At 40.7% G+C, this 13,607-nt stretch overlaps 1 protein-coding gene across 4 annotated transcripts in view; it reads left to right on the top strand.

Moving 5' to 3' along the window:
• Positions 1-13,607, top strand: part of KIF6 (kinesin family member 6) — a 157,021-nt gene that overhangs the window by 21,010 nt on the left and 122,404 nt on the right. For all 4 annotated transcript variants that reach the window (XR_008329668.1, XR_008329667.1, XM_053382935.1 and 1 more), the window contains 4 exons: positions 1,158-1,287; positions 8,960-9,166; positions 12,552-12,695; positions 13,499-13,585. Coding sequence is in view for 2 of the 4 variants with exons in the window: in XM_053382935.1 (XP_053238910.1) it covers positions 1,158-1,287; positions 8,960-9,166; positions 12,552-12,695; positions 13,499-13,585 (568 nt within the window). In the remaining 2 variants the exon portion in view is untranslated. The remainder of the gene's footprint in view (positions 1-1,157; positions 1,288-8,959; positions 9,167-12,551; positions 12,696-13,498; positions 13,586-13,607) is intronic.

Here is a 13,607-nt window from a genome sequence, read left to right as displayed (position 1 = left end):
AAGCTAGTAAGAAAACCTAACATATGAGGACTTGTTTTGGTAAGGCACACACAAAGTCATGCACAATCTCAGGTCCAGATGAGGTCTACAAGTTCCACAACCATCAAGTTTTCTCTTTGTTAAGTTGACATAAAACCCTAAGCATCTTGGGGCCCAAATGCTGAAAGGAACATCTGTGTGGTGGAGGCCCTTCCTTCCCCCCTGGTCAAGTAAAATGGGATAGAGCCTTCTCAGTGGTGGCATCCCATTAATGGACTGCCCTCTCTTCTGACTGAGGTACAAACTCACTTCTGGGGTGCAGACCACAATGTTTAGCTTTAGGTGTCAGCTGAAGGCATGCCTCTTTGATCAGCATTTTAAATTTTTTTGGCAGTGATGTAGCGAGGCCAATTACTAATAGGATATTGCCTACTGCATTATTAGAACTGTCCCAAGAATTTTTTCGCTTGTATATTATAATTGTGTCATGATCCTTATTAGTTCATGTTTTATACTGTAGCCTGTCATTCTTGAATTAGGGCCAGTCTTTAAGTGGAAGAAAGGAAATAAAATCAAAGATAAAGGGGGAAATGAAAGGATGTATTCTGAGGGTGGGGAAAACCATCACCACATTGCCTATGAAATGTTTCATGGGCCTGTCTGAATATTAACTGCAGTGTTGCACAGGTTTTTTTTGGTAGTTCTGATATGAACACCTGGGAAATTTCTTTTCGCCAAGAGACACAACCTGAGGGTTGCTTTAACTGAGAGTCCTGCATTGCGGGGGGTTGGACTACATGACCCTTGTGACCCTTCCAGCTCTAAGATTCTATGATTCTGTGTTCGGGGGGGGGGGGAAATCCAGGATATCTGTGCATTTACTTATTCACAAAATACATTATGGATTCTTTAAAACGGCTGCAATATATTTTGTGCCCAAAATGCCGACATTAAGCTTTACTTAAATCTTGTTTTTATTTTTATTTTATTGTACTGTAGAGCCAGTGTGGTGTAGTGGTTAAGAGCAGTGGAGTCTCTCCGCCTCACTCACCTCACAGAGTGCTTGTTGTGGGGGAGGAAGGGAAAGGAGATTGTTAGCCGCTTTGAGGCTCCTTAGAGTAATGATAAAGCGGGATATCAAATCCAAACTCCTCCTCCTCCTCTTCTTCTTCTTCTAGAAAGGTGACAATAATGGAAGATCCTGATCAGAACATTCATCTGAAACATCTCTCTTTGCAGCAAGCAACCAATGAGGAGGAAGCCCTGAACCTTCTTTTCTTAGGAGACACTAACAGGATGATTGCAGAGGTGAGAACCTTTGGCTGCAAACAGTTCAATTTTCCTCTTGTTGAACTCAAAATACTTAATATCTTCCTTCTCTTTTGTAAGTCATTTAACACAAGACTTGAAGTAATTTACAATCAACTTTAGAAACTTGTCAAATTCCATCAAATGCCCAAGTGAAGAGGAAAATCTTCACCAGGTGCCAATAAGATGTCAGTGTTGGCACCAGGTGAGCCTCACTTGGGAAAGCATTCCATAGGCAGACAGCCACAACCAAAAAGGCACTTTCTCTTGAGCATCTCTCAGGGGTAGGGCTTCATGGGGAAGGGCCCCAGAAGACATTTGTAAGGTCTGGATGAACATAGTCTGGATGTATTCTTGTTGGGAAAGGCAGTCATTTTTTTGTGGCTCTAAGCCACATAAGGGTTTATATGTTAAAACCTGCAGCTTATATTGGGCCTCGGAATGTATCGGCAGACAGTGTAATTGTGCTATTACTAGTGTTATGTGGTCAGCAATGCAGGAGTGTGCCTTTGGGGGTGAAGACAAACTGTTGGAAAGTTGCTGTGCCTGCTGTGACTGTAGAGACTGATATGGGAGAGACATGTTTTGTTGCAGCTGGGGCAGATGTAGGTGTCTGATTATGCTGCTGCAGATGCAGCATGGCATTACTTCTCTCTGTGATCCTCTTAGTGGTCATTCCTCTTCTGGTCACTGCTATGGATACATGACGTCTGTCTGTCTCTAGGCACTGTGGTCATCTGCAAAGGATTCCCACACAGTGGGGTTGATCCAGACATCTTTGTTACACAGAGTTCGTCTGCCAATGGGCCTGGTGCATCTGAATTGATGGTATATTGCATGAGATCCATGCAAACTCTGTTGTATGGAAAACTGAGTTCATGCTTGGATCATAGACCAATGTGAATTGGGCAAGCCTGATTTTGAGGCTTGAGGAGATCTGAGCAGACGCTAGACTTCTTCATTCAATCCATTTCGATACGGTCATTACCATATGGTGATAGTAGACTGCATTGTGTTATGAGAAGAGCTGTGAGTGAAGCCAGGAAGTGAGGAAAAAGGAATGAGATAACACATCCACATCAGGTTCACACATATGGTATTTGAGAATGACTGTGATAGATCTTCATGGCATGATGTATATATCCACAAAGACTCAGAAAACGACTTCTAAAAGCAACAATGGGCGTTATTAACAAGGGTATGAAACCTTTCAGTTCACTAGTGAGAAGAGCTCTTTTGCTTAAATCTATAAGACAACTTCAGAGCAGCAAAAAAAAAATTCAGTGGGAAATTTTCAAACACAAGGCAAAAAGACTTTTGATTTCTGGCACCTGGAAAGCAAGAATTTTTGGCACATTTGAAGCACTCATTCTGGCTTGTGTAAAATGTCATGGTCTGGCTTTTTAAGATTATGTATATGTTAATACTAACACTGGATATCTGGCTATGTTATCATCCAAAAGAGAAATAAAAATAGTTTTATTTTTATTTTTAACTGGTCAGTATTTTTTCTGATGAAGCAGCATACTACAAGATTGACTCTTGCCATTTTTTAAAACCAGGTTACCAACTTCATATTGAAAGAGACAAATTCAGAAGCTACTATGGCAACCAGAAAACATCTGCAAAACATAGTCTCTAGGCCTGAAGTACATAGTCAAGTTCTTATGGCTCATTTTCATGTCCTTACAGCAAAGCCAACATTTGCAGGAAAAGTTATTAAGAAAGTTACATGCTTTTAAAATCGGAACACTAGAAGCAATCTCAAAAATTCAGCCAGCTTTAGAGGTTTCTTAAAGTTATTAAATAAGAATTGCACATTAGTTAATTTTTCTGAGCTTGTAATTCTAGGTAAAAGAACCAGATTTGTTCGTAATTTTTGGTTTTTGAGTATATGTGTAAAATTACCCTTTACTAAATCTTTTTTCATGGAAATGCATGTTTTATGGTATCGTGCAACACATTTGTCCAAATCATGAACTGAATTAGGCTGACTGGTAACTATTTGTGCCAAACACAGATTGAATCGAGGCAGCTAAAAATCACTAGAATGGGTCAGGCGGGCCCAAATTAATTTGTAGTGATTTGCAAAATGATATTAGAATAATAGAATTATAGAGTTGGAATGGAGCCTGAGGATCATCTAGTCCAACCCCCTGCAATGCAGGAATATGCAGCTTTCCATACGGTGATCAAACTTACGACCTTGGTATTATCATCAGCACACTCTAACCAGAGTTTAATGTAAAGTTTTGCACCTAGTTAGGCAAAATAAGATGCACAAACATAGAATGGGTGGCACAAAACTTGACAACAGTACAGGATGACCACAAGTGAAACGTGAATGCAGTTCAACAGAATCACAAGAAATAACATCCAGATCATAATAAATAATGGCACCAGTCTATTCTGGTTTGGTTAGACCTCTCCTGGAGTACTGTATCAAGGTCTGGGCACTGCAATTAAAGAAAGAGACTAACAAACTGGAACATGTCGCAAGAAGGGTGACAAAGATGGTGAGGGGTCTGAAGATCATGCCCTATGAAGAACAGTTGAAGGAGTTGGGTGTGTTTAGCTTGGAGAAGAGATAATAGCCATAGTCAAATATTTGAAAGGCTGCCTGCTACATAAATGGCAGAATAAATTAGTTTTCTGTTGCTCCAGATCGTAGAATGCAAACTAACAGTTTCACATTGGGAAAATGGAATGACAATGGCATGGATTGCCTTGGTAGGTGATGGGCTCCCTTGCATTGGTTTTCTTTTTCTTTTTAAACACAGCAGAGGTTGCATTGGGTTGTTGTTTTTTTAAACAGAGGCTGGATGGTCATCTATCAGGGATGCTACTGCAGTGGATTTCCTGCATTGTCAGAAGGTTGATTATAGATGACCTCTGGTGTACCTTCCAAATCTGTGATTCTATTTCAACAAAGCTACCACAATAGCAAGACATAATGAAGCTGCAACTTCTAATCAGGAAAGGAGTTGTGCTAAGTCTTCTGGCTCACAGAATTGAGGCTGTCCTGAAGGACTGTACCATGTCTTCCTGCTATTGCTTCAGACTTGGCAATCTCTTGAGACCGGGAAATGGCCAATGGTGGATTTCCAGGTGGATTTCACTTTCTTTATGCCATTCAGCCAACACAAATGAAATGGATCTAAACTAAAGAGTGCAGTTTCTATTTACAGAACTTTCAAAATAACGTAGTCCTTTCAAGTTGAAAAAGGCTTTACGGTGTGAGTAGTTCTTTGCAGGATTTTATTTATCATTCAACAGAAAAAGTTGAAATAATGACTCATAGCATGCAGATGCTTCAGAAATCTCAAATCTTGTTTTGTTAGGAAGCTAGATCAAAGAAGGCATGCAATTTAGTCTCCAGCTTGGTATTCAGTTTTCCTTAATACAAATGTAGCCTATTTTAATGAGAATGGAAATGTTTCAGTACAGGATTTTATTGCTGTACGATTTATTGCTCTGTTCTACTATTGCATCAATTTGGGATGCAGTGCACGTGCAGTATTTTGTCTCTCAGTTGTGTTTGGGAGGGCCTAGAGCAAAGAGTTTTGGCAGTGTTCACATATGTTTCAATCAAAAGTAAGGATTTTAAATATCTGAAGATGACCATGGACACTTATTCCTGACCTTCATATTGGAGTTACCTCTCTTTTAGTTCCTATTATTATCATTATCTGTTAGTTTATTCTTCTAAATCTTGCAGATTTTAAAGAACCATTCTAGTGTTTTGAAGCATTTTGAGTTGAAAATAAAGAAGAGACTTCCTTAGAGACAAACTGGAACTTTTTTGGGGGGTGGGGATGGTTTATAATCCATTTTCTGCATCCATTCCAAATTGTCAAGAGACTTTTCCTTCTCAAAAATCTCATTAATTGCTATTTTCACTAGTAAAATGCTGACAGTTTATTGTTGCTGCCAGAAAAAGACAGAATCGGCTTGAATTTTTTTGAATGATTTTTACATGTACAGTATATCCTACTTTGTTCATATATAAAGAAGGTGTCATACTAACGGGCACTGCTGGGGCTAAACCACAGGAAACCATAACGTTTGTGTAATCCCATGAATATGGAGCTAGCTTAGATTGAGTTTGGAACATGCTGTGGTTTGTTGATAAGGAAAGGTTGGAATCAGTGCACCCATTCATCTAAAAAAAAATAATTAAAAATGCCCATGCAAGTATTTTCTAAGATGCGCAGGGATAATTTGAACTTTGTGTATTAAATTTGATGGTGAGTGATATCTGATTATTTCAGTGTACAAGCAGACTTCCATGCAAAGTAGGACTTTGTCTTACTGTTCTCACCCCGGAATCTTTTCTGGAGAACACTCCAAAGCAGATTTTGGGGAGCTGCAGGAAAGGAGGAGAGGAAGGGAAAGTTCCATTGCATTAGCAGAAATCTTCTATGTTGCAAATAATTTGCCTCTTCAGTTCACGTGACCCATGTTTCTTCAAATGGATTTAATAACATGAGCAGTAAGCCATCCAATTCCTCAAGATTTTACGTTGCTGGTGATTCACAAAGCTGTGGATGGTAATCTTTCATGTGACCACAGTAATAAATGTGTCATTACTGAAATTTATTAGCTGCCGTCATAAATGTTTGAATTTGGTATCTATCTTTGTTTTAATTTTGGCAAAGCTGCACAATTTCACAATACCACAATACTAGAAATATAAGGGAATAAAAATGTGAAATAGCTGTTCAGCAGTTTTCCAACCAAAATCTGACATATTGAATATTGTTCAAACTGATGCACCTTATTATATCCAGACATTAAAATACCACTAGTGAACAACAAGGGTTGACCTAGCATGAACTGCATTGGGTATTTTGAGATGGCATGTGATAGAGATGAGCCTATTTTGCCATGTAATAGCTGAGAGCTATGCAGTTGCTGCTGCTCTCTCAACTTGGGGGAAGGCAGTACAGTACAATTGTAGCCAAGCAGAAACTTAAAGCAGCCATCATAAACTCTGGGTTTGTCACAGGAACTGTTTGAATTGAATAAATTGTGCCCTTTGTGCTCCTCTCATGATGCCAAGAACTATTGAAGCATTGTAGCTTATGATGTCATGGAATCCTGTTATAGAAAAAGTTATTTGCAAGTCACTGGAATCCATATATTTTTTCTAGATATAGATTTGCAATAGAAACCATCTGTTCTGAAATTGACCCATTCTGTAATCCCCTTTCATCTTCATGACTTCAGACACATATGTCTGGGATGTTTTTAACAAGACCAAAAGAGTTCTGAAATCACCAGCAAAATCTTTGTAGTGGACTCTTAACTCCTTATTAAATATTGTCTTTCTTTTTAATTTCAAGTTGTCTGAATAGTTGCCTAGTGGATATGCAATGGAGCTTCATAAAAAAGATGCACAAATGGGACAGTAATCTTGCTTTAGTGGCAATTTTGATAAATGATTTTTCTCTTTTGGCAAAAAAAGCCAAAGGTGTAGAAATACATTATAGTTACGTTAATGTTCCATCATTGCATCTGATTAATAGTTTATGATGTTATTGACTTACATACGATTGTGGAATTTTCTGTTTTGAGGAAATCTGTCTACTGGAACTGCCACATGGAATAGACAGTAAATGATAAGGCAAAGCATCAAGTTAAATCTTGTTAATATAATTTAAGGGTTTTTTAAAAACCCCACTTGCTGTCTCACAGTGATTTCTATGGCATATAGTAGAAAGGGTGTGGTGATGGAAAAAACTACTTGTGGCCTAGGCATTTTAGGAAGCTGAGTTCTAGTCTTTCTGACATAAGTACTTCTACTAGGAATAAAAATTATGTAAGTCAGAATACTTCACTCATGAAATGTGTGCAGTACTCATTTACCACTGGCCAGTATTAGTGTGAGACATCTATAACACCATAACTTACCAGGCGCCAGGCAAAAATGTTTGTTTATAGACATTTATATGTCTGTTTATAACCAGGCTTTTGGCTGATTAAATTATCTGTCGCCTTTTAAATGTGTTTGTGGGAGAGGGTTATTGGTTTTCTTGTTGTTCTTGGTATGTATTTTGAGTCTTCATTTTTTAATACTGCAAACCGCCCTGTGATCTTTGGAGGAAGGGCGGCAAATAAATTTAATAAATAAATAAATAATACTGCATGATTGCATTTATTTGCACATTTCATGCACCCACAATGAGATTGTGTCAAAACTGTACAAGGCTGAAGACAGGCAAATTTCCCCTGTAGCAAGATCTGCTGGGATGAGTGGGGTAAGGATCCAGTGGATCTCTGCCTGAGTCAAGAAGTTCCTGGCAGTGGTGGAGCAAGCCGATCGGGTGCCTGGGGTGGTGCCCGTGCCCTGCTCACAGCTGGGGCAGGATGCTCTGTGGGGCCTCCAAGGAGTCTGTCTGCCTCCTCCCACTCAGCCGCCCTATAGCTGAGGGGGAGGTGGCGGGCGGACTGTTTGGGGCAGCATGGAACCTGCGGGTGCCCAAGCCACCACATCACTCCCAGGAGAGATGCATGGCTCAGGCGCGCTGCAGGCCCCGCGGTGAGTGCTGCCAGGCATTTTGTCACCCCCCTCAGTGGTTGTTAGGATATTTCCGTGCCACCTTAAAAGGGAGCAGGATGTTTGTATAACAGCCTGCGTAAGTTCCTGTCTCACAGGATGTTTATGTTGTATGTTCCTTTCGTTTTCTGTTGTTTTGCCTGAGCAGTCGGAGCAGACGGTCATGCCTTCTTTGTTCTGACCAACGCCAAATAAACTGTAAATATGCATGTTCTGCTCTCATGCTGTGCAACTTCTGTTGTGTGAATTCTGCTGATAGAGTGTGCACAAGTCCAAGAATGTGGCTATCTTCTCTTGAGGCTTCGTGTCGCTATAATTGCTAGATACTGCGTGACTAAGGGAGGTCGATGGATCGTCCGGCAAGGAGCTTGGGGGCTCAGATGGACTTTATCTCCCTGGCAGTATCCCAACAGTGGTGACACCCAGGGCGGACCGCCCCCACCACACACCCCTTCCTCTGCCCTTAGTTCCTGGTTCAGTTGGGCTATGCTGTCATATCTCCCCCATTCTGTCTCAGTGTGACCCAGCTGGCTGAGCTAACCCTGGGCATTTTAAACTGCTCTAAGTCCTGAAGAAGGGGCATTATGGAGGCGAGGGCAGAACAGAAGGGAGTTCTGAGAAGTGCTGCAGAGACATTTTTTGTGGGCTAAAGTAAGCATTAACAGAAGGGAGTGGGACTTAGACTGGATCTATGGCTGCTAGCATATACAGTTTTAGAAGGGAATTAGGCAAATTCATGAAAGACAGGTTTTATCAAGAGAGAGATATTAAACATGATAGATAAACAGACTCCTCACCACCATATACAAAGACAGTATGGACTGAATTCTAGGTGCTGGGGATGAGAGCATTGGGGGGAGTTATTGCATTCATGCCCGTCTTGTCTCTTGGGAACCTCTAGCTAGTCACTGTGGGAAAGCTAGACTTGATGGAACCTGGGTCTGATCCAACAGATTTCTATGTTCATAATGTGTTTGAATGCATCTTCTTGACCTGCGTTTTTAACTTAGTCACATTTATATTTTATATATGATCAGGAGATATCTCTTCCCCTTACTTTGTAAGCATTTCAGTTGGCTGCAGCTGAGTTTTATTAAATTCTTTGTCTCACAGACTCCAATGAATCAAGCCTCCACTCGTTCACATTGTATTTTCACCATTCACATCTCAAGCAAAGAGCCAGGTTCTGCAACCATTCGACGCTCCAAACTACATTTAGTGGATCTGGCTGGTTCAGAGCGTGTTGCAAAGACTGGAGTTGGAGGCCAGTTGCTGACAGAAGCCAAATATATCAATCTGTCATTACATTACTTGGAACAGGTATGGTTGACGTCAGTTCTTCATTTTGCTATTAGTTTGTTGTAGTAGTTTGCTTTTAGAATGTTCATGTTCCATTTCACTTGGCATTATGGCTAATCATTTGATTCAGAGAAGGAGTATAATGTCTCCCAGCGTAGTTTATTTGAGGTAATAGCATGGAGAACATAATTTTCCTTATGCCATTTTACTGCACCGTACCTTTTAATAGAACTTCCTTCTTAAACACAATTTCAATGGCAGCTGTTGAAATGCAGTATGTAGTAATGTTTTGTGTTCCGTGACCAAAGAAAGGCAGGTGTATTTCATGGAAAGCCTAACAAAGCCATCGTGGATTTTATCCCAGCTATTGAATTATACAGCCAATATATACACTTTTCTGCCTTAGCATTTCACGTGTTTAGTACAGTGGTACCTTGGTTTAAGAACAGCTTAGTTTATGAACAACTTGGATTAAGAACACTGCAAACCTGGAAGTAGGTGTTTTGGTTTGTGAACTTTGCCTTGGAAGCAGAACATGTTGAGTGTGTTCCATTTGTAAATTGAATCCCCCACTGCTATGGGAAAGCACGCCTTGGTTTAAGAACGCCTTGGTTTAAGAACAGACTTCCAGAACGGATTAAGTTTGTAAACCAAGGTACCACTGTACTAATCTTTCCCCATTATGATACTCTTTACACCTTTTCTTTGGTCTTCAACTCTAGGATCTCTACCTAGAAGCACATGAGTGTTGTATTAAGAACCTGTGGATAAATTATTACTACTGTGACTTTATTGCTACTGTATTAAAATAGTTTGAAAAACATTATCCATTAGCCTTAGTGTTCTGCTAAAAGAGAAAAGCATCACACCTGCCAGACTACAGTTTTTTGTTTTTTTACAGATTTCACTATGGAGTATTGTTTCATAGCCTTGCGAATACTAATAACAATGGAAGGCTTTTGTTGATTTTGGAGTGCTCATAAACACAGTGTTCTCTCCCTGAAAGTTTCTTTAATATATTTGTAAGCCACAGAAACTGAGTATATGTCAGACATTCAAGGAGAAAAGTTGTCTGAACTGAAAGAAATGGACAATGTGCTTTGTTTAACTATGTGCCTAACACCTTTCCCCCCTTCGGCATATGCGAATTTAAAATAGAACATTTAGATTTACTATAACTGAGAAATCTTTGCAAAAAGTTTACTTTGCCTTCTGTAGCCAAATTGTTGCTTTTGGACTAACCACATGTTGAATAAACATCCCCAACCCTAATGATTCTACCAGCATATCTCATTTTTAGACAGCTGCAAAATAAGTGTAGTGTCTGGAGTGTGTGATGGACCGAGGTGAAGGCAAAGAAACTGAAGATCAAACCAGATAAAAAACTGATGTTGATGGTTGCAGTTTATAGCGCATTTTAAGTACCTCCTTTGATTGATGAGTTAAGATTTGGCACTTAACAGTGACTTGAAGATAAATGCTATAACCTGCTTAAAACTGAACTTTGAAAACACTAAGTATAAACTTGAAACAGCATATTTTGTGCTTATTGAATATTAAAAGTGCTCTTAATTTTGATTTGCGTGTGTAGGTCCCCAGGCCACCCCTCAAATAATTTCACACATCACACGTAATTTTAGTTTTGGGGCACTATTTTGGCCACAACTTTATTAAAATACAAAATCAGTGAGTGGTTGTTTAGACATTGGTTATGACTATCTGTCCCCCCGCCTGGGACAGAACTGACATTCCGAGCTCTGATCGGAAGCCAGTAGAAGGGAAAGTCAATGTTGGGGATAAGTTGAGCTGAGCGTCAGTCCCACGCTGCTCACCCAACCAGCTCCCCAAGGCTTGCCGGCCCTGGTCCCATGACAGGGATTGGATGAAATCGTGGCAAGCCCCAGGATTCCTTTAACGGAATTCCCTTCAGCACAATTGGAGGGGCAGGCACAGCCTATCCTGACCCCTCCACCAACAGCTTTTAATAACCAATGCCTAACCGCAACCTTACAAGTTGTGAAGAATTGCTAAGTAGTAGGCAAAAACCAAATGGCACCAGCCAATCAGCCAAATGGCAAAATTCCTACTAGGCCCCTGCACCAAGGCAGACGATCCCATGACAGGCAAAGCAAGGTCAACCAGAAAACAGGGCGGGCGGGTGATCCGATGCACTCTGCAAAAGAGAAAAGAAAACCAGAGAGCCCCAACATTTAAAGACGATGGTCCCACCCACCAATTTGCTACATACAATTTGCCCCAGCAACCCAGTTATCCAATCAATGCACCAGGCAACAACAATTAACCTGCCTGGCAACACAGCCCACACCGCAACACACGCTCTCATTTATTGGAGAACGCGCTTTACAATATACCTCTTAATTAAATACTGCTTTGCAGTGGAAAACAAGGGACTCCCTGCTTCTTCTTGGACAGTTTCTTGGTGGATCATAACTACAGTCTGTTTCTGTTATCCAGCAATGAGGTGACAATGTCATTTGCTAATGCAAGTGTTTTCTACAATTTCATGTGCTCAAGCATCTTCAGTAGCATTAGATGAAAGGGTCTTAATGCCAGATGTCCACCAGCTTCTATGTAGTCCTCTCTACTAACCTTTGTCAAACATTATGCAGTGCATGTTGTGGGGAAAAGAGCTGATATGAGCAAGGCAGTAGTGCAAAATATTTCCCAGTCCTGGAGATTCTACTGTTGGGTAACAGCACCATGTCCTTTCTGTAGGACTACACAGAGGCTACAAAGGGGAAAAAGTAGAAATCGGTTCATGCACCATTCAGAGGGAACTCATCCCGCTCATTCACTGAGGCAATTGAAACAAAAAATGTTGGCCGAAGCAAGGAAGAAATGGGCAGTGCTTCAAAGCCCTAGCAGTTCCATGATCTAGCAAGGGATAGCCAGTATGATGCCCCCCAGATATTGTTGGACTTCATCTTCCATTAGCCCCAGCAAGTGTCACCAATGGCCAGGAATTATTGGAATAGAAAGCCAGCAACATATGGAAGGCACCACACTGGCAGCTCCTGGTCTATCCTGTGCCATTTCTGTGACTTTACAGAGTCACTGCAGGAAAGTTCAAGGTTTTTCTTTGGCTGGTATACTAATGCTATTGTTTAGCAGCCTGGGCTGCTCCTTTGGTGCCAAAATGAAGGGTAAAAAAACTAATAAATTAATAGTGTCACAGTTGGTACCACTGCAATATTGTCTGTGCTGATCCACTACCGGAGTGAGTCTTGATGAGCCAAAGTGTCTGACGTTTGCTAATGTATGCCACTGTTACAGTCGGTAAAATTCTCAGTTTTAAAGTAAGCGTTTCCAGTATTAGAGTGACTTGTCCAAATATTCAAGAGCAAAACCAGAGTTCTAAGAGTTTCCATTTCTGTTCTTATTGCAGGTAATCATTGCTCTGTCGGAGAAGAATAGGTCTCATATTCCCTACAGGAATTCTATGATGACCTCAGTGCTAAGAGACAGCCTAGGAGGGAACTGTATGACCACAATGATTGCAACACTCTCAATAGACAAAAGGAACATAGATGTATGTCCTCTCAGTTTTTATTATAATTTGCTGTCCAAGAGTTAGTATTTTAAATTTATCCATTTAATTTCATTCAAATATGTTTTATAAGCTGATGGATTTAATTCTACCCTAAACCCTAGTTTGCGAAGTGATGCAACACTGCCAGAGTAGTTGGTAAACCCTATATTTTGAACCCTATATTAAGCTGGTTCTCATGCAACACTAAGCCATACAATGGCTTAGGGCAGGGGTAGGCAACCTAAGGCCCATGGGCCAGAAGCAGCCCACGGGGGTCATTTAACCGGCCCACGAGCCACCCCCGAACCGAGCCACCCGCTTGGCGAATCCCCACGCGCTGCACTAAACTGGCGCAGTACGGCGCAGGTACCCACTTCCGCGGCACCGGAAATCGCGTCTGTGCAGACCCAGATGCCGGAAATAACTTGTATTGGTTTCTTCTGCTGCATTTTGCCAAATCTGTTTGACACTATTTAGTTCCATCTTCAGTTTGGATTTCAGAGACTGGAGAACTTCAAGTGTTTATTTTGCTGCTATTCTGTGAACATTGAATTTGAAGACTGTTGTCTGTTTTAAAGAGGCTTCCTCAAACTCAGCTCTCCAGATGTTTTGAGACTACAATTCCCATCACCCCTAATGACTGGTCCTGCTAGCTAGGGATCAAGGGAGTTGAAGGCCAAAAACATCTGGAGGGCCGAGTTTGAGGAAGCCTGGTTTTAAAGATTGCTGATTTAGTTTATTAATTATATAGCACACTTACTTGTCCATAATTGCATGTTAAGAAGATATTTTTTTACATTTAGGAATCAATATCAACTTGTAGATTTGCTCAGCGAGTTGCCCTTATTAAAAATGAAGCCATTCTAAATGAAGAAATTGACCCCAGACTGGTAAGGAATTTTGGTTGTTATT

Source organism: Podarcis raffonei, chromosome 3 (assembly GCF_027172205.1).
Source record: "Podarcis raffonei isolate rPodRaf1 chromosome 3, rPodRaf1.pri, whole genome shotgun sequence".
Lineage (NCBI taxonomy): Eukaryota > Metazoa > Chordata > Lepidosauria > Squamata > Lacertidae > Podarcis > Podarcis raffonei.
The sequence above is the reverse complement of the archived record's forward strand: the minus strand, read 5'-3'. Positions and strand labels throughout refer to the sequence as shown.